Raw genomic sequence first — 23378 nt, forward strand, 5'->3', positions numbered from 1 at the left:
GGGGGCAGGAGGGGGGCAGGAGGGGGCAGGAAGAGGGCAGGAGGGGGCAGGAGGGGGGCAGGAGGGGGCAGGAGGGGGGCAGGAGGGGGCAGGAGGGGGGCAGGAGGGGGCAGGAGGGGGGCAGGAGGGGGCAGGAGGGGGCAGGAGGAGGGCAGGAGGGGGGCAGGAGGGGGGCAGGAGGGGGCAGGAGGGGGGCAGGAGGGGGCAGGAGGGGGGCAGGAGGGGGCAGGAAGAGGGCAGGAGGGGGCAGGAGGGGGGCAGGAGGGGGCAGGAGGGGGGCAGGAGGGGGCAGGAGGGGGGCAGGAGGGGGCAGGAAGAGGGCAGGAGGGGGCAGGAGGGGGGCAGGAGGGGGCAGGAGAGGGCAGGAGGGGGGCAGGAGGGGGCAGGAGGGGGCAGGAGGGGGGCAGGAGGGGGCAGGAGGGGGCAGGAAGAGGGCAGGAGGGGGCAGGAGGGGGGCAGGAGGGGGCAGGAGGGGGGCAGGAGGGGGCAGGAGGGGGGCAGGAGGGGGCAGGAAGAGGGCAGGAGGGGGCAGGAGGGGGGCAGGAGGGGGCAGGAGAGGGCAGGAGGGGGGCAGGAGGGGGCAGGAAGAGGGCAGGAGGGGGGCAGGAGGGGGGCAGGAGGGGGCAGGAGGGGGCAGGAGGGGGGCAGGAGGGGGCAGGAGAGGGCAGGAGGGGGCAGGAAGGGGGCAGGAGGGGGCAGGAAGGGGGCAGGAGGGGGCAGGAGGGGGGCAGGATGGGGGCAGGAGGGGGCAGGAAGAGGGCAGGAGGGGGGCAGGAGGGGGGCAGGAAGAGGGCAGGAGGGGGCAGGAGGGGGGCAGGATGGGGGCAGGAGGGGGCAGGAAGAGGGCAGGAAGAGGGCAGGAGGGGGGCAGGAGGGGGGCAGGAGGGGCCAGGAGGGGCCAGGAGGGGCCAGGAGGAGGCCCGCAGGACTTGAGCCATGGCCTCTGGGGGCTGGAGCAGGGGCTGGAGAGGGGACATCCGGCTGAAGACCCGCAGTGATTACACCTGAAGTCCAGGCCTCAGAGCTGGGGCTGGGGCCACCATGAGGAAGGCACACAGTAGGTGCGCGTCCAAACCAGCCGGGGTGGAGGCTGCTTCTGGACTTGGCCATCTCTGAGCCTCCTCCCCTGGGGCTTCGCCAGGTCCCCACGCGGGTCTGGACTCAGGGGGCTGTGCAGGCTGCTGGTCCCCTGAGGCATGGAGGGGCCCTTGGTCTGGGAGAGGAAGGGTCTGCCTCCGGGGCTGGCCTTCCCAGCCGTAGCCGAGCCTGCGTGGGCCCTGCACTCCACGTGATGCCCGCTGTCCCCTCGTGGAGGCTGGGGGCCGAGTCTCACCTGCCCACAGCCTGCAGCTGCTCCTGCAGGGGGCACCTGTCGCTGGACCTTGGGCTTTGACCTCCAGCTCCCGGAGAAGTGTCCTCAGGCCTGGTCAGGAGCTCTGCCACAGAGTGCCCAGGGTCCCCTGCCCTCTGGGTAGGGAGAGGACGGAGGTGGCCCGCCCCCGACACCCAGGCTCACGGGCTGTCAGGCGGAGACCTGCAGAGTCTCTGCCCTGGTCGAGGAAGGTGGCCCTGGTGACTGTGGACCCCAGGTCCTGGTGGCACTCCCTGGCTCTCCTGTTCCGAGTCCTAGGGTGCTGGGCCTCTGAGTGGCCACTAGTGCCGTGCGCTGGTCCCGGGATGAGGAGCTGGCCATGAGGACGGGAGTGCGGCTGTCCTGGGTTTCCTGTCTGTCCGTCTCCAGGGTCTGGTCCCCTGTTTCCCAGGCAACCCGACTGGCGACACAGCTGCCCGCCCAGGCCCTCCGCGTGGGCGGTCAGGCCCTGGACCCTGGGCTGGAGAGCAGGCTCCACTCAGGGTGGGCCGAAGCCTCCTTTGGTCCCACTCCTACCCCCACCCCCACCCCGGCACCTTGAAAGCCCTTTGGGGAGAGTCGGGGATCTTATTCCATAGAGAATTCACGGGGAAGTGACATGGTGGCAGGATCTTACACTAAGGTGTGAATGGTTGCCACAGTAAGGCCTTTTCCTTTCTCCAGCACGAGGCGGGGTGTGGGGAGGGACAGACAGAGTGATGACGAGACGGGGGACTCTCCTTGATTGACGGGCACGGCTGCCCCTTGCCCCTTTCCTGCCCTTCTGCAGCCGGGCTGTCCCTCCCCAGGCTGCCGGGCAGGTACACTGCGCCCCAAGCCAAAGCGCCGCGACGCGACGCGCTCTAACCCGGGGACCGGGGCTGGGGACAGCGGCCTGGTCTCTGAGGCGAGGAGCGGGAAGTGGACAGCCGGGGCTCGGGGCTGCCAGGGGTCGCAGGTCGGTGCACTGGGAGCTCAGAGCCCAGAGGGCCTGTCCGCGAGGGCCGTGTGCGAGCGTCCTCAGCCCGACACCCGCGTGACGGTCGGCTCAGGTCCTGGGTGGTCCCACCTGGAGCCTCGGCGGGTCCTGCGGTCGCCCGCCGGGGGCCAGGGCAGGCGCCGTCCGACGGCCCATCTGGCTGTGGGCAGCACTGGCCTGGGACACCACCTGGCAGGAGGCCGCCCTGGGCTCACGTGCGCTGGGGACACTGGGTGGCACGTGCCCTCTGGGAGCCGGTCTGGCAGGCTGAGGGTGACTAATAGTCACTGAGCCCAGAGCCGGCCCAGCGCCCGCCCCCGGAGGCCACTCCCCGCCCGGCTGCTCGTCACCTGGGCCAGATGCGCCGACTCCGCTGTCGGAGGCCACACGTGCACTGCCCTCCCGGCGGGCAGCCTCGCAGCGGCCTCCGTCCAGCAGCCTGGGCTCAGGGCCCCGGGAAGGGCTAGGGCTCTGAGGCCCGGCCACAGCGAGGGGTGGAGGCCTCCAGGCTGGGCCAGGGGACTCGCCTGCCCGGGGCTGGGGAGCGCCGCCCGCCCGCCCGCCCGCCTGGCCCCCACCTCCCACACCAGCAGCTCCAGCCTCCGGGCCCGACATGGCCACCCTGTGGAGGGCGCGTTCCAAGAGGTGGGTGCAGTGGCCTCGGGATGGCAGGGGCGGGGTCGCGACCCTAAGGGGTCCCAGGCTTCACGAAAGGTCACCTGGGAAGAAGCCCTGCCCTCCACCTGCCGTGGCCGTCACCCACCCTGCGCTAGGTCCCTTCGGAGGTGACTTTTGGACTTCACCTCGGCACACATGTGCCGCTCGCTCTTTGCCGAGCTTCCAGGCCCCTTACGGTCATTAGCCCATGCAGCCCTCCAAGCAGCCCTTGCCCTGATCCCATGTTACAGATGAGAAGACTGCGGCCCAGAGAGGTTCCCTCGCTTACCCAAGGTCACACAGCGGGTCAGTGGCAGAGTGGGATACAGACCCCAGTGTTGGTCAGTCTTCACTTGTTAGCTCTTCCCTGGGTCTCCCCCAGCTGGCCCCTCAGCTCATGGGGAGGGTTTGTCTGGTTTGGGCACTGCTCTGCCCCTAGCGTGGAGGCTGGTATGCAGTAGGTGCTTCGTAAACGTCTGTGGAGTGAAGGAGTATCTTGAGGCGATTCCACGGAGCAGGACCCTTTTGCCCCCGGAAGGATGAGGAAGTGGATGAGGAAGTGGAGGCTGTGGCAGACGAAGCGTCCAGCTTGAACCCGGTGGCCACCCCAGAGCCTGCGTCTCTGACCAGCCGGTGGCCTGGGCTCGCAGCCTGGCGAGGCCCTGGTCCCCAGCGTGAGGCTGAGGCTGAATGCAGCTGGCCGGGACCCAGGCTCGGGGCTGGCCGGGGGCGTGCTGGGCCGGCGGAGGAGGGGGCGGGTGGAATGCCCAGCATCTGGCCCAGCTGGAAATACAGCTGGCCGCCCTCGGAGCTTCTTGGGGACAGGGTGGGGCGTGGCCTGGTGGGGCCCAGGGCGCGGGGTCTGTAGGTGACGGACCCCGCCTTGATGCTCTGGAGCCCAGTGGCCTCTGAGGCCCAGGAGGCTGGGCGCTGGGGGTCCAGTGGGAGGGGGCTCCAGAAGGCAGCGAGGAGGCCGCGACCCAGGCCCCGGGACGTGGCAGAGAGGCAGGGCCGGGCCGAGGGCTCCTGGTAGGCACGGGTCAGCCACGGAGCCCAGCTGTGCCCGGGTGCCGCGGGGACCAGGGGCCTGTGCTACACCCTCCCTGGGTGGCCCCAGGTCGGGCTGAGCCTCCGGAGGGTCAGGTTTGGGTCCCGACCCCGCCACCCCCGGCTGCAGGAGCTCGGGAGTGGACCGTATGCCCCCCAGGCCCGCGCAGGCCGTGAGCCGCGTTCAGCTGGACCCTCTGTTCCCCGGCCGTGGTCACTGCGGTGGCTGCTGTCCACACAGCGCCGAGGAGCGCCCGCTCCCTGCCAGACCGCGTCACGGGAGGCAGGAGGGGCATCTGCCGCGGGCTCTCGGGGCCACTCCCTCTGCCCCACCGCTTGCTCAGCCACCTCTGGGCGCCCCTTTAAGAACTGACCCAGAGCAGGGGGCCGTGGCGCAGGCCTCAGTCTCAGTCTTGGGAGGCTGAGGCAGGAGGATCAAGAATTCAAAGCCAGCCTCAGCAACTTAGTAAGACCCTGTCTCAGAGAGAGAGAGAGAGAGAGAGAGAGAAGGAAGGGCTGGAGGTGTGGCCCCGTGGCTAAGCACCCTTGGGTTCGATTCCTGGTTCCCAGAAGTCAGTGCTGCGAGCCTCCTCCATGCGCCTGAGGAGGCTGCAGACCACCCGGGCCTGGTGCAAGGCATCTGGGACGTGCCTCCGGAGGCTGGAGAGTGGACTTCGCACACCTGCTGGTGACCAAAGGCCACATCAGCCAACCGGGGCCTGCAGCCTAGCACACAAGCTGCAGGATCCTGAGCGGGGATTAGGCGCCAATGACACCCGCCGTGTGCTCTGATGAGGCTGACCTGGCCTCACTTCCGAAGTCAGTCCTGAGATGCTGGTGCACCTCTGCAGGACTCAGACACTTGACTGTCACTGCTGGGGGACATTAGCCCTAAGGATCAGCTAGTCCAGAATCCCAACTCCAACTACCTGTACCGGCAAAGTCCACGGGAGTGCTAGCTTCAGGCATGGCTGGATCCAGGAACTCATTATTATATGGATTTGCTCTGACTCCATCTGCTTCTCTGCATTAGCTTCACTGTCCCTGCCTGGTGACAAGAGGGGCACCTGGGAGCTCCAGGTTGGCCATGCCAGCAGGAAGAACCCTTTTCCCTGTGAACTCTGAACCAAACTCCAGGCTGGTTTCCAGTCTAACTTGTGTGCCTGAGTCAGGACGTGGGTTGGTGGGCCGTCCCCTGCCTGGGGAGTGCGTTTGCCGGTGTCCCGTGCGCTGTGGGACGGGCGGGCGTGGGGATTCGGCGAGAAGCCTTTCCCTAAGTCGGAGAGGCAGGTCTGGGAGCTCTGAGCAGCGGAGGGGATGGGAGCCCACCTCCTGCGGACCCAGGACGAGGACCCGGCCGAGAGCTCTGGCATCCGGCTGCTGGTTCTCTTTCCAGCTGCAGCTCCTCTCTGACACTGGATTTTTATTATTGTTTTCTTAATCCCAAGTCCAGGCCCCTCACCTTATAGATGAGGAGACTGAGGTTCAGAGAGTCTCAGCTTTCCCGAGACCCACAGCTGGGAGGTGGAGGGTGGGACCAGCCAGGTCCTGCCTGGCCGGGGGCCTGGTCCCTGCCGACTTCTCTGGCCTCGTCCCCCACAGGAAGTCCCTCAGCAGGAACTCAGTGAGGTCACGAACCCCCGCCAAGCCCCCCAGGACCTACGGCACGCTGCGCAAGGGGTCGGCCTGCCTGGACCCCCAGCCCCAGCAGGTGAAGAGGATCTTTGAAGCGCTGAAGAGGGGTCTCAGGTGAGTGGCCGCGGGCTGCACTCACTCCCGGCTGCTCCTGCCCGGGCCCAGCTGTGTGCAGCCCTGCCCCAGGCTCTGGGGACCCCTGGGGAACAAGGCAGGAGGAGCCTGGTCCCAGGACACTCAGAGGGGAGGTGACAGCCGCGTGCGGGGAGGGCCCTGCGGGGGCGGAGGGGCTGGTCCTGGGAGGAGGCCGTGGCCTCAGGGGAGGATGTTCCCGTCCCAGCTCCTCTGTGGGACCAGCAGCCCAGGCCGAGGGAACGGCACAAGCCAAGGCCCTGGGGCGGGAGCCTGTGCCCTGAGCGTAGCAGATGGGCGGCTGGATCCGAGGGAGGGAGGGGCTTGACGGAAGGTGGGGAGGGCGGTCTGAGGCCCCGGGGAGGCAGCTGCCAGCCTTTACTACCTGAAGCCTCCGGAGGCGCCAGGCACTCAGGTGTGGTGACTCCCAGAGGGACAGACAGAGGCCATCAACAGCCCAGGAAGGGGAGACGCACGGTGTGAGGACAGAGGGCAGGGCGGGCAGGCCCAGCGTGCAGGGAGGCCCCGCCAAGAAGGTGGCTCTGAGCAGAGCCCACAGTGGCGAGGAGGTGGCCCCACAGATCGGAGGACGCTCTAGGCCTGAGGAGTCAAGTGCAAAGGCCCTGGGGTAGGGGGCTGGGGCCGAGCAGACGGGGTGGGGGCGGCTCAGGGAGAGAGGTGGGTGGGGGGCAGTAGGGACCACAGCTCTGGTGCTCCGCCTGCACCTGGGCGCCACGGAGGACCCAAGAGAGGAAGGACCCTGCGGCTCAGGCCTCGGTGGGACCCAGGCTGTGTGCGCAGGTGGCACACGGAGGCCGGGAGGCCAGGAGGCCGGGAAGGCAGGGAGGCCGTGGGCTGGCCCAGGATGCGGCAGGGCCAGAGGGACGGGAGCAGTTTCCAGACCCTTAGGGGGGGCTGACGGCGTGGGTGGGATGTGGGCACGGTGGGGGCGGCCCAGGGTGGCCCGGGCTCCAGAGGGGCAGAGCGCGCTGCTTTAGTCTGAGCAGAGCGGGGCTCCACCACCCGTCACCGCAGCTGGGGGGCTGGGAGGCGGTTCTGGAGTGCCGTCCCCAGGTGCAGCCCCGGCCCCGCTGCTGGACAGAGGCTCGCTCCGCCCTCGGTCAGTGGCAGCCCAGCCCCACGGGGTGGTCGGTGCCAGGGTCCTCCAGTGAAGTGGTTTTCAGACGTCCCTCCTCAAAAACGCCCCGTGCGCTGGAGCAGGGGACCGAGACGTGGGACAGGTGGCTTTGCGTGGCCCCTGGACCAGGGGCACCAGGAGAAATCAAGGGCCCAAGCTCTGGGCTTGGAGAGTGAGAGGACATGGGCCACGGGCCGGCAGAAGGAGGGTGGCCCTTCCCCTCCGGGCCAGGCCTGGGGTCCCTGCTGATGGGAGTGGGAGATGCCATGTGCCTGGAGATGGGGGTCCACCCCGAGGGCTCATCCCAAGGGCAGCTTCTGGCGTCCCCTCAGGACTACCTGCTGAAGACTTGTCCAGGGCCGGGAGAGCCCAATTCCTGAGCGAGCAGTGGTCTCCCAAAAGAAGTTGTTCCTTCCATGTTTGAGGTAGTAGAAGTGAGGCCCAGAGAGGGCAAGTGACCTTCCTAGGGCAACCCAGCAGACCTGTGATGGAGCAGGGTGGTCGCCACCCCAGTGCCCTCTGGCAGACCCCAGGTCTCCTGCTGCCACTCCCTCTGAGCTTTCCAGAGTGTGCAAAGGCCCTGCAGTGTCCCCGTCCTGGGCATCCAGTTGGCAGGAAGGCCATGCTTGTCCGTAAAGGAGTGAGCGAGCTGGGCCCCAGGCCGGGAGGGGCGCACGCAGGGCTGGAGAGTGTGGCCTCAGGAGGCCACGAGGTGGCTGCGGGTCTCAGTCCACCTCCTCCCTGTGGGGTCCAGCCAGGCCTCTCTGTGGGGTGGCCTCCTGAGACCCTCCTCCTGCCCTGGTGACCCCAGCACCAGGGTGGCCTCTGAAGACAGCGGGGCCCTCGGCACGGCCACCTGCCTGCCCCCACGTGCTGGCTCCTCTCCATCCAGACCCTGCTTCCTCTCCGCAGGCAGCACCTGTGCGCGCAGCAGGCCGAGCTGGACCACCTGTGTGGACGCCACGCCGACGCCCGCAGGAACTCCAGGCTGGTGAGCGCCCGCCCTGCCCCGTCCAGCGTGGTCAGTCTGGACATCGAGACTCAGGGGAGGGACGTTGGTTTCGGGGTGAGTCGACCTCACCTCAACCCGATGGACGTAACTGGGCAGCGCAGGCCCCTGGGCCACCTCCCCTGCTCTTGGCTCTGAAGGAACTTGGGCAGGCAGGGACCTGCAGGGCAGCTGTCCTGGGTGGTCCCACTTCACAGGCCCTGGACACTGGGTGCCCTGGGACCTGGAGGCTGACGTGACCAGAGACAGTGGACGTCCCTCTGGAGTGTCACAGTGGCCCCTGCTGTCCTCCATGTCCAGGGCTGGCCAGGTTTCCTGCTGTCACCAGCAGTGGCTTTGAGGCAGGGCCCGGGCCTGTCCAGCCAGGGCCAGTGCTCACCCCGCTGCGGCCTGAGTCAGCAAAGAACAAAGGGACCAGGGAGCACGGGACAGCCCGGGAGGCCCGCTGGCTCTGCCCCAGACAGACAGACGGCGAACACGGTCTAGTTAACTGTGTTCCGTGGGACTTTGGGGACATTGACACTGAAGAGCCGCTCACTGTTTATGGCGAGTGTCGGTGCCCACGGTCCTGGCTGCGCCTGGGCACGGCCGGCTCCCACGGCTCGGGCCTCCACCCCGGGGAGGACCCTTTGGATGTGGGCTGGCCTCCGGCTCCTCCCTTGACTGCCCGCGGGACCCACGCTTCCCGGCCAGGCTCTGAAACACGAGGAGGGGCCTCGCGGCTGTGGGGGTGCCATCTGGGCCCCTCCAAAGCGCTGACAAAGTGCAGAGCAGGCCTCCAGCCGAGTGAGGGGCACCGGGCGGCAGGGAAGTGGGTTTTCATACCAGAGGCCCACTGGGGAGGCCCGGGCCGGCAGGGCGGGCCGTTGAGGCCCACCCTGGGCGGGTGGCTGGGAGGCGCCAGCACAGGTGGGAAGAGGCGCTGCCAGGCCCTGCCTGGGCCCAGCACCTGCCCTCAGCTCTGGGGTCACGGAGGCAGGCAGGGGTGAGCGCGTGCGCGTGGCTCTCCCACGGAGGTTCTGCCCGGGGCACCCCGTGGAGGACACGTGGGCTGCTCCCCTGGCGGCTGCCGGGTGGCACAGCAGCAGGACCTGGGTCTCTGAGGCAGTGCCAGGCAGCCGTCTTCTTTCCGAAGTCCTGGACTCTTTCCTGTTCCTTTCTGAGACGGGTTTTGGCTTTCGGCCTTACACGTGCCATTTCAACGTCACCCACGGGAAAACCCGCGTTGGGGGCTTGAGTCTCCTTCTTGTTCACACGATGCTCCCCCCATCTTCCCTGCCCGCCCGGGTGGCCCTTCCTCACCCTTGCTTGTTCTTTAATTGCCCCCCTTGGTCACGTGATGATCATGCCAACACACGTGTGCACTCAGAAGTTCTGGGTCAACAGCTAACCTGCAAAAATGAGGTCACACGGGGCGCAGGACGCACGCCTGTAATCCCACAGACTCAGGAGGCTGAGGCAGGAGGATCACAGGTTGGAGGCCAGTCTCGGTAACTTCGTGAGACCTTCTCTCAAAATAAAAAACACCAAGGGTGGGAGGTGGCTCAGTGGTGAAGCGCCCCGGGTTCCATCCCCAGTCCCACAAAACAAACAGACAACAAAAATAAATAAATACATAAGCAAATAGAACAAAGTCCCGTTGAGCACTGTGCACACCTCGCTTCTCCTGCCCTGGCTTTCTGATCTCCTGGGACCAGGCAGCCGGAAGGACCCCTCCCCTGTGGGCAACCAGCGGCCTGCCTCAGCGAGCCTGGTGGCCACGCCATCATCTGCCGAGGTCCATGGTCTCCCACCAATGGTCACAGACTCTGAGGCCCACCAGGCCCCAAGTACATACCCTGTGGCCGCCACTCCTCCTGGGCCTGGTCAGTGACCAGTCCGCGGGCCACCGAGGACAGCCTGGGGCGGCTGCAGCCATTGGCTTTCTGTCCTCCAAGCTCAGAGGCCCCTGCACGTGGGCCCTCGGGCCTTGAGGAGCGCTGGGCTCTGACCCCGCTTTGCTCCCCACAGGCCTTCTACTACGACCTGGACAAGGTAAGCCCCCCCCCGCGCTCAGCAGGGTGGGCGACGCTGGGCTGGCTGCCCCCGCTGCCCCCGGCTACTCCCAGCTGCCCCTGACTGCCCCCAGCTGCCCCGGCTGCCCGAGACGAGCCCTGGTCTCCTCCCACTTTACAAATGGGCAGACTGAGGCCAGGGTGAGCCTCCCCCAGGGTGGGAGGGGGCTGGGTCACCCTGCTCCCGGGGTCAGGCCCTGGAGGAGGGTGGCGGGTGGCAGGAGCCCAGGCCACTCAACAGATGTGTCGTTCCCTGGGATAAGCAAACGCGCTGCGTGGAGAGGCACATCCGGAAGATGGAGTTCCACATCAGCAAGGTCAGCCCCCAGGGCTCCAGGGGCGGGCGGCCGAGGCGGGCCAGTAGGAGCTGGGAGCCCTCTGGGCAGGGCAAGGTTCCTGGGCAGCGGGATAGGGGTGAGGATGAGCAGAGGCGGCGAGGCGGCTGGTGACTGCAGGTGACTCCTGGCCACGGGCATGTCCCAGGGCCCAGGGTCTCTGGCCTGAGGGGGTGTAAGAGGGTGGCCAGGCCCCAGGCCTGGGGGGCTCATGCTGCACCCCAGAGGACTGGGAGGCGGGGCTCAGCCACCCTAAGAGCCTGGGTGGGAAAGCAGAGGCCCTGAGAAGGAGGACTGGTTCGGTCCCTGAGGCTTCTCTGTGGCTTGTGCTCCCTGTTGTGACCTTTGTCCCTGGGACCCCCGTGGCCATCACAAGCCCCCTCCCATCTTAGAGCTGAAACACCAGGCTGAGAGGCGGAAGTGACGCACCCCTTGGTCCACTTCACTAGTTCTTTATTGTGCACTGACTGTATACAGTCACCACCAGGTGCTGGGGTACAGAGCGCGGGGTGGCTGCTGCCCCAGGCCACCCTGGGTGCTGGCTGGGTGCTGTGCTGGCAGTGGTGTGGGGCTGGCCGGGAGGCCGTGCCCACTGGTGTGCCCCTCAGGTGGAGGAGCTCTACGAGGGCTACTGTGTCCAGTGCCGCCTGCGTGACGGGGCTGCCAACATGCAGCGCGCCTTCGCCAGGTGCCCGCCCAGCCGCGCCTCCCGCGAGAGCCTGCAGGAGCTGGGCCGCAGCCTGCACGAGTGCGCCGAGGTGGGCGGAGCGCTCTGGCTGCAGGGACAGTGGCGTCCCCTGGGGTGGGTGTGGCTGGGCGAGTGGCTGAGCTCCCACGGGGCTTTTCAGGACATGTGGCTCATCGAGGGGGCGCTGGAGGTTCACCTGGGCGAGTTCCACGTCAGGATGAAAGGTGACGGCTGAGAGCAGTGGCCGGAGGCCAGCGTGGGTGGCTCAGGTCCTCTCGGGGCCCCTGGGGGGTGAGCAGCGTTGGCCACAGCCCCAGGGCAGGCCCACCTCTGGGTTTCACGCTGGAGGGACATGAGACGTGGAAAGCCTCACTCCCCTGGGCCTCTCTGTGGGGTTGCCCAGATGCTGACGTGCCCCTCCAGGGCGGGGCAGGCGAGCATCGGCCCATTTCTGTGTTCCAGGCCTGGTGGGCTACGCGCGCCTCTGCCCAGGAGACCACTATGAGGTATGGCCGCCGTCGGAGGTCAGTCCTCAGGGTCCAGCCAGCCTTTGCGGGAGGGGGCTGCCGGGAGCCAGGGTCCTAGCTGAGGTCCTGTCTGGGAGGGCGCCCTCAGGTGGCTGGGGACCCTGGGCGGCCAGCACACCTCCTGCGCCCACTGCAGGTGCTTATCCGCCTGGGCGGCCAGCGCTGGAGGCTGAAGGGCTGGATCGAGCCAGACGACAGCCAGACGTGGGACCAGGAGGAGAAGGCCTTTGTCCCCACCCTGCACGAGAACTTGGAGATCAAGGTGGGGTGGGGCCTGGGCCTGGGGCGGGGCCAGGGCGCCCCGGCTGCTCGCTCGGACACCACCCTCCAGTCCCCGCTCCCAGGTGACAGAGCTGCGCGGCCTGAGCTCGCTGGTGGTGGGCTCCGTGACCTGCGACATTGCAGACTTCTTCACGACGCAGCCGCAGATGGTGGTGGTGGACATCACAGAGCTGGGCACCATCAAGCTGCAGTTGGAGGTGCTGTGGAAGTGAGTGGCAGCTCCCTGCGCCAGCCCCGCGTCCCCAGGGCCACCCCCAGATCCCAGGGGCCAAGAGACTCTGACAGCGCTCCCTAGTGGCCGGACCACACCCCGGGCCTGGCTCTGGCCGCATTGTCCCTGAGGATGTCCCTGCCCTGACCACTCTCGCCTCCTGCCCCATTCAAAGGCCAGGCCCAGGCCTTCTCCGCGGCCCTGCCCACCCCAGCTGCCCTGAGTTTGAGCCCAGCCTCACTTTGGCCCAGGGGACGGCTCCGCCCTGCGCTGACCAGGGGTCTTTCCAGAGGCCTCCTGAGCTTGGCTCCTTGGAGGAGACTGGCCTCTGCCCAGGAAGGCCTCTGGCTGCACCTGCCTCCTGGTTCCGGGGTGACCCCAGGGCCACAGACCTGCGAGATGCATGTTCATGAGAAGGACCCTGTGGGTGGGGATTCTCATGCTGCTCCACGTGCACTGGCCTCTGGTGGTCCCCAGAGTCCAGAGGCTTCGCACTGTGGACAGAAGAGCTTTTTTTCCCCCCCAAATGAAAACTTGTGTTTCAGAGAATTCCCTATTATCCCCCAGGGCAGGGGCCACGGTGTGAAGGGTTGGGGACCTCACCAGGGGAACCCTCTAGCATGCGCGGGGGTAACTGCTCCCCACTGTCCAGCCATCCAAGGAGCCCGGGTCCCGGGGCCTGCAGGGCTGGGCAGGTGGCTGGCAGGCAGGCTGCCCCGGAGGTTCCCGCAGCGCCCTGGCCACAGGCCTCATGGCTGGGCCGGCCTTTGTGTGCCCAGCTGCAGGCTGAGTCTGGGACGTGGGGAGCGCCCACCGCCTCCATCCCCCAGCTCAGCCGAGCGCAGAGGTGTGTAGCGAGCTCCGTTTTAGATGATCTTCAAGGCTCTGGGTGAATTCAGTCCTGTCCCTTCCCATCAGGGGTGGCACTGGCCTAAACAGGTGGCTTACCTGGGGGTTCCGTCCCCCCCTGCACAAGTCCCAGCCACAGAGGGCTGTCCTGGAGGGGAAGGAGGGGTGGTGGGGCCAGCCGCGCCCACCCCTGCTCAGGCTATCACTGATGAAGACGCGGGCCCGGAACTTGGCCCCGGACAGCTCCTGCACTGGGAGGACCCGGAACGGGTGACACCCAGCCTCTGCTCTCCCTCCAGCCCATTTGACTCTGAGAGCCTCCTGGTGTCACCCAGCCCCACAGGGAAGTTTTCCCTGGGCAGCAGGAAGGGCTCCTTGTACAGCTGGACACCCCCAAGCACCCCCAGCTTCCGGGAGAGGTACTACCTGGTGAGTGACCTTCTCCCCAGGGCGGGGACACTGGTCACTGGGGGGACAGGAAGTGGGGGCTGGGCTGAGCTCCCGGCACTCCCAGGGTGGCCCTCTTAGGGCTTGGTCTTGCTTTGGGGTTCGCCTGGGCGCTGGGCGTCCTCTGCTTCCTCTGCTGCTGGCCCTGGGGGTGGCCCTGGGTCGGCCAGTTCTCAACGGCCCCCTGGGGGCCTCCTCCTGCCTGGCCTTGGCTCTGGCCTCCGCTCTGTCCTGTCGGTGCGTTTCCGGGAGCACCGCCTGAAAGACACAGCAGAGCGTCTCTTCTCCAGGGACCAGTCCCTTCTGTGTCCTCCCAGGGACGCTTCCTTCTGTGAGCGTGGCTTCTGCCCCTCCTGACTCCGCAGCTGCCCTCCCCGCGCCGTCCTCCAGGGGCTTCTTTCTGCCCCCAGCGGCTCCCTCTTGCTTCGCTGGCCCCCGCCGCGGGCCCAGGCCCGACTGTGCTTCCTTTAACAAGACACGGGGCCACTTAGTCTCACGCAGTGGCCAGCTGCAGGGCAGGGCGTGACTGGACATGGTCCTTCTTCAGAAATGCCTGCATCTCCCGAAGCCTGAGCCCTGGCCAGGGTCCTGAGGTGCCAAGGTGCTCGTCCCCACTTGGGTGTGGCACTGGCACGCGGAGGCTCGTGTACTGGGGACACCAGAGCCTGCCCAACAAGGAGCAGGCCTCTTAGCCCTCAGTTCCTGTATCAGAGCAGTGAGACTGACCGTGCCACCCTCCGGGGACACGGTGAAGGTTTGCATGGAGTGACGCGAGGCCTGGGGCAGGGCAGGTACACTCACGCTGCCCAGTGACAGCTGCTGCCACTGCTGTGACAATGTGTGTAACTCAGGCCCTCAGTCCATCTGTCCACTTCACTCATTCAGACCTCCACACCACGTTCTGCTCTTGGCCAGGGGAGGGCTGTCCTCCATGGGGAGACTCGGTGTCAGGATGAGGGCCACTTGCCACCTGAGGGCCACAGAGACCTCGGAAAACAGAGAAGGAGAGGGGCTGCTGGCAGGCGGGGGGACCGCAGGGAACAGGGCATGGAGGGACAGGCTCCAGGAAGGTGACCCCCAACAAGCGCCCGAGGAGTGCATGGGAAGGGTGCCGGGCAGGGGCAGGGGCAGGGCCGAGTGTGGGCACCTGGCGGACCGCCTCCTGAGCTGGGGAGGCAGAGCGGGTGTCGGGGCCTGGCCGAGTCGGGCGGCGGGTGAGGCTGCTGTGTCCCTCCCAGTCTGTCTTGCAGCAGCCAGCGCAGCCGGCGTTGCTGCTGGGCAGGCCGAGGGCCCCCTCCATCCTCAGCTACCTGTCCGAGAGTGACCTCCAGGGCCCCAGCCTGCGAAGCCGGAGCCAGGAGCTGCCAGAGATGGACTCCTTCAGCTCCGAGGAGCCCCGGGACGCCTCTACCCCGGATGTGGGGCCCCTGCCCTGGGCCGTTGACCCTGCCGCCGCCACTGAAGAGGAGGCCCCAAAGGGCCCCCCGCCCTTGGGCCTGCTGCCGGAGGTGGCCCACCTGGCGGGGGCCTCGCCTGTGGAGCAGCCTGGCTGCAGGAACCTGGGAGCAGAGAGCCCCAACCCGCCCCAGGGCCCCCTGTCCCACAGCTGCACGCTCCCGAGCAGCCGGGAGGACCAGGATGAAGGAGAAGCTGGGGCCGCAGTGGACGGGCCTGCCATGGCCCCCGAGAGGCCCCTGCAGGAGGTCCTGGAGTTACTGAGGTCCACGGGCCCTGCCCAGCCCCAGCTCCGGGAGCTCGAGTACCAGGTCCTCGGCTTCAGGGACCGGCTGAAGGTATGGCCATGTTCCTCGGGGCAACAGCCCTGCTCTGCTGATGGCCCGGCCACTGGGCATGGGCCCTGGGGCCACCGGGCCAGGGCAGGCCTCCTGGCCGCATCTCAGCACGACCTGGGTAGACGGCGTCTCTGTGGGCCTCAGCGTCCTCCTGTCAAGTGGGGACGAGAGCCCTCATGGGGCCAGGAGGAGCGTCACGAGGGGGGCCGGGGCTCACAGAGGATGGCCTGTCCCACACTCAGCCAGAACCCGGCCCTCCCACGAGTCTCCTGACCTGGGCGGCAGAGGGGGCTGCAGCTGGGGTTAAGGAGCCACACGTGGGTCTCTCTGGCCCCTGGAAGGCCCCGAGCCACCTGCTGCCTCCCCCATGTGCCCCACCAGAACCTTCCGCACACGGCTAGGCCAGCGCCTCCGTTCACAGGAGGGCTCAGGGTCGGTGGCTCTGAGAGGGGCTCGCCTGGACAGACAACTCTACGTTTCATTTACATAAGCTGAAAATGTACGTAAAATAAAACGGACATGTCACCAGCACTTTCTCACACATCAGTTACCTTCAACCCACTCCCTGTGGGACACTTTGGCACTGAACCACCAACAGCTCTCTTCAAAAGTCCATCTTTTTGGCTGTATTGTCACCTGCCCTAACATCACCCATCAGCACAGGAGGTGGAAATCCTCATTTATACCAGTAACTTAAAAAAAAATGTTCACGCTTATCACTGCTACAGGCTTTAAAAAGTACCTTCCTGAAATTTTTGAGAAAAAGTTTCAAGAAATAATGTCACTTTTTTTGTACTTTTGAAGTCTTTCTGTGTGGGACAGTTTGAGTCAATGCGCACACAACTTCCTTCACATACGGGTAATTTGAAAAATGACACCCACTTACCACACAAGTCTTAAAATACGGCCACAAGCAATAATTCAGAACATCTTTAAGGAACATTTCCCTTTGTTTTGAGAATGATAAAAATACCCCTAGGTCCTGGTTTCCAGGGTGCTTCCTGAACAGAAATGGCACGTGTGCCCCGTGCAGCCGTGCACCATGAGCGGGCATCGTGCACGAGCACGCAGGTGACCCGAGCCACCGTGGACCTGCATTTGCTGCTTGCTAAGATTCACTTGTGACCCTGGAACCAGCGCGAGGCGCCTGCACAGTCACTCTCAAGGGTGTTCAGGTCGCCCAGGGGAGGCCAGGCCAGGCGACGGCGGCCTTGCTTCTGCTCCTTGGCCCCGTCACGCTCCTGGTCTAGTCGGTGCCGCGTTTTTCGTATTTTTGTGCTTTTTTTTTTTTTTTTTTTTTTTTTATTGATTGTTCAAAACATTACAGAGCTCAAGACATATCATCTTTCATACATTCGACTCAATTGGGTTTTGAACTCCCCAAATACATACTACAGACTCACTTCTGTTACATACTCACATTTTTACATAATGGCATATTAGTGACTGTTGTATTCTGCTACCTTTCCTATCCCCTACTATCCCCCCTCCCCTCCCCTCCCCTCCCATCTTCCCTCTCTACTATTTTTGTGCTTTTTGTCAGAGGCTGTGGCTAAGTGGCCCTGAGAGCGTCGCTGTGGGGCTGGCCGGGTCCTGGCTGGGGTCCCGGGAGCTGCCCTCCGCCGGGTCAGGGTGCTGTGGGCTGGAGCTCAGGGCTGACGCGGCAGCACCTTCACACGAGGGTCTTCAACGCGCCTCCTCTGGTGGCTGGGGGAGTGCTGGAGGGGGCTTGCAGGGACCCAACCCTGGCCCCCACGGCCCTGCTGGGTTCACGGGTTCTGGTTCCTGCTGTGACTTCCTGGAGAGTCCACTGTGTGCGTGTCTCCGCACACACACACACACACACACACACGCACACGCACACACACACACCCTGCGCCTGCCTGTTGGCCCTGTCGGGGGCTCTCTGCAGCCTTCATTCTCTGGCTGCTCGGGAGTCTCCCGGGCGACTCAGGACCTGGCTCCTGCTCCCGCCTCTGCTGGCTGGGCCTGGGGTGCAGTTTTGGGGGCGAGGCCTAGCTGTGCTGGGGAGGGGACAGTCTCCAGGAAGGAAGCCATGTGGCAGGCCAGTGACTCAACAGGAGCATCCTGAGCTCACCTGAAGCCTCTGAGCTTCTAACGGGGTTTGTGGCAGACTCCACCATGTTCTGGAAACAATCTGTATGTGCAGAACTGGAAACTCGGGGCTTCCCACAAACCCCAGGTTTCTGGACCTTAGAAAACTGAGCCACCCGGCCACACGGCCCCACCTTCCCACGGGGCAGGGGCAGCGGGAACAGAGTGGCAGCTCTGTGGGGAAGGGGCCTGCCCGCCGTGTCCCCTCCTGGACTCCTCATTCCCACCACCTGTGCTGTCCAGGGGTGTCGCGGACCCAGATGAGGCTGTTCAGAGGGGCGGCCCTGAGATTTTGCTTGGCGGTGTCAGTTGTTCAGGAGGGACCTTGGGAAGCGCCACCCCCACACACACCCTGCCCAGACCAGGACACGTCAGGCCTGAAGGACCTGGCTGGGGTCCCTGCAGGGTCCCGCCTGGATCCTGGTTGGGGTCCCGGCTGGGTCCTGGCTGGAGCCCGGGCGGCACTGGCCTCAAAGCTGGCCCTTGCCCACAGCCCCGCGGGGCCCGGCAGGAGGAGGCCGCGGCCGAGAGCCTGATGGACTGCATCCTGGAGAGCTTCGCCTTCCTCCATGCCGACCTTGCTCCCGACCAGCTGTCCCTGTTCGGGGACTCCCAGGGTCTGCGGTGAGTGCACCCTGCACAGCGAGGACCAGCTGGGACGCCTGGCCCAGGCTGCCTCAGCTCCGCGCCTCCCACCTACCTCCCGGGCCTCTTCCTCCCAGCCCTGGTGGTCCCTCCCTCCGTCCCCCAACGTCCCCTGCCCACTCCAGACCCACCCCAGCTTCCTGCTCCAAGGAATGTGATTTTTTAAAAATTTGCAAACAGAGTGCACCGTGGGACCTCTTTGGCCTCAACTTCACCAAGGGGTCATAAAACCAAAGTCCCCTGGTGACTGACGCTCTGGCCCTGGGGACCCGTGGCCCACGCCAGTGACAGCACCTGTCCAGGTCACCCCCGTGGTGATCTCAGCAGCCCTGAAGGGTGCGGTCTGGGTTCCTGCTCCCTCCCCAGAGCTGCAGGGAGGGGCTCTTGGTCCAGCCAGAGGCCCTGCCACCCTCTGCCCTGATGCCACCTGGTGCCCACTGGCACCCTGCGTCTTGCTTGTGGGGCTTCACTGCCCACAGGTGGCAACAGGCGTCTGCTTCCTCTCCACTGCACGTGGGAGTAAAGTGGGGCTGGGGGGCGGACGTGTCCGGAGTCAGAGCTGGACCCAGCCCAGCCTCCGGCCAGCCCCTGGGCCACACCCTAGCACCCGGGCAGCCCTGCTGCCTTCGCTCCTGAGCTTTGCGCTGGGCTTTCTCCTCAGTGACCTCCAGGCCCCTGGGACCTGGGTGGCCTCGCTGACTTCCGGGGTGGGGGGGGAGGGTTTCCTGGCCTCACAGAAGTGGAGCCTGCTCACCCGATCGGTCACCAGCCTCTTCTCCATCCGACTCAGGAAAGACCGGCCCCCGCCGTCCCCACTGAAGGGGTCCTCCAGGGAGCTCACAGCTGGTGCCCGGGAGCTGGACGTGCTGCTCACGGTCCACCTGAAAGTCTGCAAAGCCCTGCTGCAGGTGGGGTGCTGGGGGGCTTGCTGGGCCAGGGGACCCCTAGGAAAGAGGCCGATCTCTCAAGTGGTGGGAGCCCGGCACAGCGACAAGGCTCAGGTCCCCTGTGGAAGGTGCCGGCCAGAGCCTGGATGGGCAGTTGGGTGGCCCTGTGTAGCTTGCCCCTGAACGTACACGACACATCTGTAGATGCAGGAAGCTGAGTCCAAACTGGTTCCACCAGAAGGGAGATTTCAGGGGGCTCCAGGGCCACCGTGGCGGGCTCTGCCCTTCCACTCTGCTTCGTGAGGTGGGTGGGCTGCACTTTTGGTGGCAAAGGTGGCCCCTGGCAGCTTAGCCTCCTCTTAAGTGGCTCAGGTGAGTGAGTCAGGGAGCTGCGGCTGAGGAGGACAGGACGGGCGGGGCACCAGGGGAAGGCGAGCCAGTCCCCGTGGTGACCAAGGCACCACACGCCACCTCCAGAGACTGGCCTTCCCCAATCTGCCGAGGATGGTGCAGGACTGCCTCCTGGAGGAAGCAGCCCAGCAAAAGCAGATTCTGGAGACGCTTTCTGACCTTGATTTTGACAAGGTCAGCAACGCGACATCCATTGAGGATGGTAAGGAACTGTCCCCTGCCACGGGCTGCCTCTGGCTGGCATGTCCCGAATCCTTGCCCCCTCCCCACACCCAAAGCAGACAGCAGCCTGGGGAGGGTGGGGATCAGAGACGCCCCGAGGGCGGGTGGGCCACCTGGATCAGCTGGCGCACACGCCACCACCCGGCCTCTGGGCAAGGCTTCGGTCGGAGTCACGGCCTCTCTGTGTCCTGGGGAGGCCACCGCCCAGCGTTCGGGCCGTAATCCCCGGGCACATTCAGGGTCCACGGCGTGCCGCAATGGCAGCTGTGACCCCAGTTCACCTCTGACCTCAAGGACGGCTCCCTTGTGAGGCCCGTTCCTTGTCCACAAGGAGGTGCTGGTGACAGCTGCTCCTGGTGTTGTCACGCCACCCCTGACTTCCCCGACCTCGGTGCTGGAGGAGGGCCCTCGGGGCTCCTGTGGCTTGTTCTTGCCACCAGCCACTCAGGCTGGGGAACCGCTCCCAGTCATTCCGCAGGCCTCCCACGGGAAGGGCTGCCTGGCGCTGTGGCGCGGGTGCACCGGGCCCGGCAGCATCCTGTCCTGCCCCGCCACGACGCTCCTGGGCCAGCTCAAGAGGACCTTCCTGCACAGAGTCCGAGGGAAATACCCAGGACAGCTGGACATAGGTAGTCCTCCCTCTCGTCCTTGCCACCCAAGGCTGGGCCTGCCGCATGGTGACAGGGGCTGTGTCACCCTCCCCCCTCCCTGGTCTTCATGGCTGGGCAGGGGCCACCTCAGCTTGGTTATGAGCACCCTGCTTTCACTGGGAGGGCAAGGGCTCCCCAGACGCACTTCTGAGCAGCCGTAGCCCCGAGGTGCATGCAAACACAGCGGGTTGGCCATTATCCCAGGACACATTCCAAGCCTCCCACCAGAGCCTTCAAGAGATGAGGTCAGGCTTAGAGGAAGGTGGGCAGGTAAGGTCTGATCAAGGTGCCTTGAAATGCAGGTTGGGCCCCTCCCCGGAGTGCAGAGCTGCAGCATTTTTCTCTGTTGACCAGGTGATGAGTGACAGTTGTATCCAGGCAGTGGCTCTGGGCTGCTTACTGATGGGCAGAGTCCCCGGCCCTGCCTCTGGTCTGAGCCCAGGGCTCAGCCACGCACCAAGGCTGTGGGACCCAGGGCCTGTGGACACAGCTGGGCACACTCTTTCCCCATGGGCACTGGCGGTGCCGATAGGGAGCCTTGTAGCGGAGCTGGCTCTGCCTGCAGAGGCCAGCCAAGGTCTTGGTGTCTCCTCACGGCCCCTTCCCTGTGGCCAGTGTGCCGCAGGCTCCTGGAACAGGTGGTCAGCTGCAGAGGGTTGCTCCCCGAGGCTGGGCTCCTGGAGCGACAGACTGTCACCTGGTTCCAGTTTCACAGCTACCTGCAGAGACAGAGCGTCTCTGACCTGGAGAAGCACTTTGCCCAGCTCACCAAGGAAGGTAGGGGCCAAGCTGGGCAGCCAGGGTCTCAAACCAAGTTACAGCCGAGGAGCGTCCATGGGTCCTCTGCCCTGGCTCTCGAAAGCCAGCCAGTTTCCCAGGCTACAGCTCAGGTTCTGCGACTTCCCCCTCTAGCTACTGTTTTGAGGTCCCAGATTTATTGAGATGCCACATTCGGCTGACACGGAGAAATCAAGTCCAAAAGAAGGTGGCTTTAAAAGGTGGAGGGAGAAAAAAGATGGGAAGCCGGTGTCCTGGTGCATGCCAGGAGGAGAGGCAGGAGGAGGGAGAGCCTGAGTTCAAGGCCAGCTTCAGCACCTTGGGCAGCCCCGTCTCACACAAGAAGAGCACAGTGCAGACGTCAGGGCCGGGGACGGCGGCAGTGGGCTGGCTCAGTACCCAGAGTGGGGCTGTGGTGTCTTTGACTCAGGGTGTACCTGACCCCTGCTAGAAAGCCTTCCCAGGTTCCGGGAGGTCCCTTTTGCAAGGTGCCCAGACAGGGCCTGCTGGGGACGCCTCGAGTTCACAGCAGCTGAACCTCGACTCCCCCCTCCGCCCCCAGTCACGCTCACCCAGGAACTGCACTGCGCAGGGCGGCTCAGGACCGTCAGGAAGCTGCGGGGAAAGCAGCTGGGCCTGCTCCAGCCGCTGCCCCAGACCTTGAGAGCCTGGGCGCTGCTGCAGCTGGACGGGCCCCCACGGGTGTGCAAGGCGGCCAGAGCTCGCCTGGCCAGCGCAGCCAAGAACAGGAGCTTCCGGGAAAAGGTGAGGCGTCGAGGAGGGACAGCCGGGCCCTGGCCGGGGCGGGCGCGGGGCTTCAGTGTTCTCAGAGACACGTGCGGAGTGGGTGGCGGGGCTGCAGTCCTGGGAGACTTGGGCTTCGGGATGGTCCCAGGAGGCCGTGTGTGATCGGGGCTGGGGAGGCCAGGCCTCCAGAGACCACACCCCGACGGCCATCTGCTTCTAAAGCAGCGCCTCAGTCCGGTCTCCGAGGAGGCCGCACACTGCGCGCCTTCAGAGTGCCCGTGGCCATCCCCACCTACTAGCCAGTTGGGGTTCACCTGAAAACCAAGATGGGACCCCCTGCCTTTGTGGTCCTAGGTCTGGGACTAGGTCTCTTTCAGGCAGCAGCCCGAGGTGGGTGGGAAGGGTGACAGGGGCCTATTCTGTACCTGGGCCTCGGCTCCAGGCCGGAGAGCGAATCTCACGGCCTGGCAGCCCACGGTCCTTCCTTGAGCACATGCACCTGGGGTTGCTTTTACTCTCTGTCTGGGGACTTCTGAAGCACAAAGGACAACAAGGTAGGGAAACCCCCACACGCTGCTGCCCGGGCCTGACCTGCCAGGGCCAGCCCCCGCCCACCCACTCCCCGTGGTCCAGCAGCTGCCCACACATCTGACTGACCTGTGCGAGCGGAGGCCCAGCCAAGACGGGGGTTCTTTAAAAACCTTGACTCCAATAGCATCACACGGTCGGAGCCACCAGAGAGCACCCCTGACGTCGCAGGTCCAACTCCCAAGTCTCTGAGGGGTTTCTGGCTAACCAGGGTCTCCAAGAGGTGAGCAGATGTCCTCAGCTGACGTCGCTCAAATTTCACTTCATGTGAAGGCCCCACCTCTTTCCTCTGGAGATCACGTGTCGATGGCACTGGGCTGTCCCACGAGGCTGCGGGCACGGCGCGAGGATCATGCGCTCTGTCTTGTGCTGCCCCTGGACCAGCAGCTGGCCCACGGCCCAGGGCTTGGGATGTCCTGGGACTGTAACAAAGGCCTCTGCAAGGTGGCAGCCCCTTGGAGGTGTCTTGAGTGGGGTCGCTGATGGCCCTGTCCCACCCCCCCCCCACCCCGCCCCCCCCAGGGGTGGAGAGGGCAGCCCCGGGCGTTTCCTCACTGCTGTGCTCTAGGAGGCGCCGGGGCCTGCCTTGGGAGGAGGGCTCTGGATGCTTACCCAGCTCCCCGCTTCCCAGGGCAGCCGTTTACTTACCTCTCAACTAGGAGCTGGGTGGAGGCCAGGGCCTCGCACGTGCTAGGCCTGTGCTCTCCCACCCAGCCCCACCCAGCCCACGACTGCCACGTGCAGCTGCCTCGGTGCCAATGTCTCTGGACCAGGAGGGCAGGCTCACTGGTCCTAAGGTCGCCCTCGCAGATGGGGATGCCAGGTGCCCCCGGTCAGGCACGTCCCCACCTGCTTAGTTCTAAGTGACCCTCACAACACTCTGTGAAGCAAGGGCCAGGTTTCCCTGTAGCTGGGCTGAGTTAGGTCCACAGAGGCAAAAAGACGTGGCCATGTTGTGTGGCCGAAGGGGACAGGGTCAGAGTTGTGGCTGGGAGAAGGTGACGAGGAGGACAGACACCTTTGCCTCTGGCCTGGGCAGCAGCCCTGGAGGACACCTTGTCACTTCGGTGCTCTGAGCCGGCCCACGGCCCTGTGCTGTAGCATCTTAGAAGCTGGCCATTCCCAAGGCCTCTCAGACACGAGGAGACAGACAGACGGCGTTCCTCACCACCGTCAGTTCAGGGGTCAGTTTGGGCAGCCGA

At 65.7% G+C, this 23378-nt stretch overlaps 2 protein-coding genes across 21 annotated transcripts in view; one reads left to right on the forward strand and one right to left on the reverse strand.

The window, feature by feature from the left end:
* Ripor3 (RIPOR family member 3) overlaps positions 1-23378 on the forward strand; it is a 63221-nt gene that overhangs the window by 36629 nt on the left and 3214 nt on the right. For 8 of the 12 annotated variants that reach the window (XM_078051912.1, XM_078051914.1, XM_078051917.1 and 5 more), the window contains 17 exons: positions 5637-5783; positions 7852-8005; positions 9959-9982; positions 10266-10319; positions 10946-11095; positions 11186-11249; positions 11488-11531; positions 11689-11814; positions 11897-12042; positions 13194-13323; positions 14580-15134; positions 17743-17873; positions 18685-18802; positions 19259-19394; positions 19882-20043; positions 20680-20841; positions 21404-21606. In XM_078051912.1, the coding sequence (XP_077908038.1) occupies positions 5637-5783; positions 7852-8005; positions 9959-9982; positions 10266-10319; positions 10946-11095; positions 11186-11249; positions 11488-11531; positions 11689-11814; positions 11897-12042; positions 13194-13323; positions 14580-15134; positions 17743-17873; positions 18685-18802; positions 19259-19394; positions 19882-20043; positions 20680-20841; positions 21404-21606 (2506 nt within the window). Of the gene's footprint in view, positions 1-908; positions 2976-5636; positions 5784-7851; positions 8006-9958; positions 9983-10265; positions 10320-10945; positions 11096-11185; positions 11250-11487; positions 11532-11688; positions 11815-11896; positions 12043-13193; positions 13324-14579; positions 15135-17742; positions 17874-18684; positions 18803-19258; positions 19395-19881; positions 20044-20679; positions 20842-21403; positions 23361-23378 lie in introns of those variants that run through there. The other 4 variants (XM_040276037.2, XM_040276038.2, XM_078051922.1 and 1 more) reach the window with 3 other exon arrangements.
* Positions 1-23378, reverse strand: part of Ptpn1 (protein tyrosine phosphatase non-receptor type 1) — a 105019-nt gene that overhangs the window by 21289 nt on the left and 60352 nt on the right. The window contains exons 9-11 of one of the 9 annotated variants that reach the window (XR_013439809.1): positions 22246-22506; positions 14143-20783; positions 10759-13599 (exon numbers count right to left, since the gene is read on the reverse strand). The exons of 4 other annotated variants lie outside the window; for them this stretch is intronic. Coding sequence is in view for 2 of the 5 variants with exons in the window: in XM_078051927.1 (XP_077908053.1) it covers positions 22435-22506 (72 nt within the window). In the remaining 3 variants the exon portion in view is untranslated. Of the gene's footprint in view, positions 1-10758; positions 22599-23378 lie in introns of those variants that run through there. 4 more of the 9 variants (XR_013439808.1, XR_013439807.1, XM_078051927.1 and 1 more) reach the window with 4 other exon arrangements.

This window comes from Ictidomys tridecemlineatus, chromosome 5 (assembly GCF_052094955.1).
Source record: "Ictidomys tridecemlineatus isolate mIctTri1 chromosome 5, mIctTri1.hap1, whole genome shotgun sequence".
Classification (NCBI taxonomy): Eukaryota; Metazoa; Chordata; class Mammalia; order Rodentia; family Sciuridae; genus Ictidomys; species Ictidomys tridecemlineatus.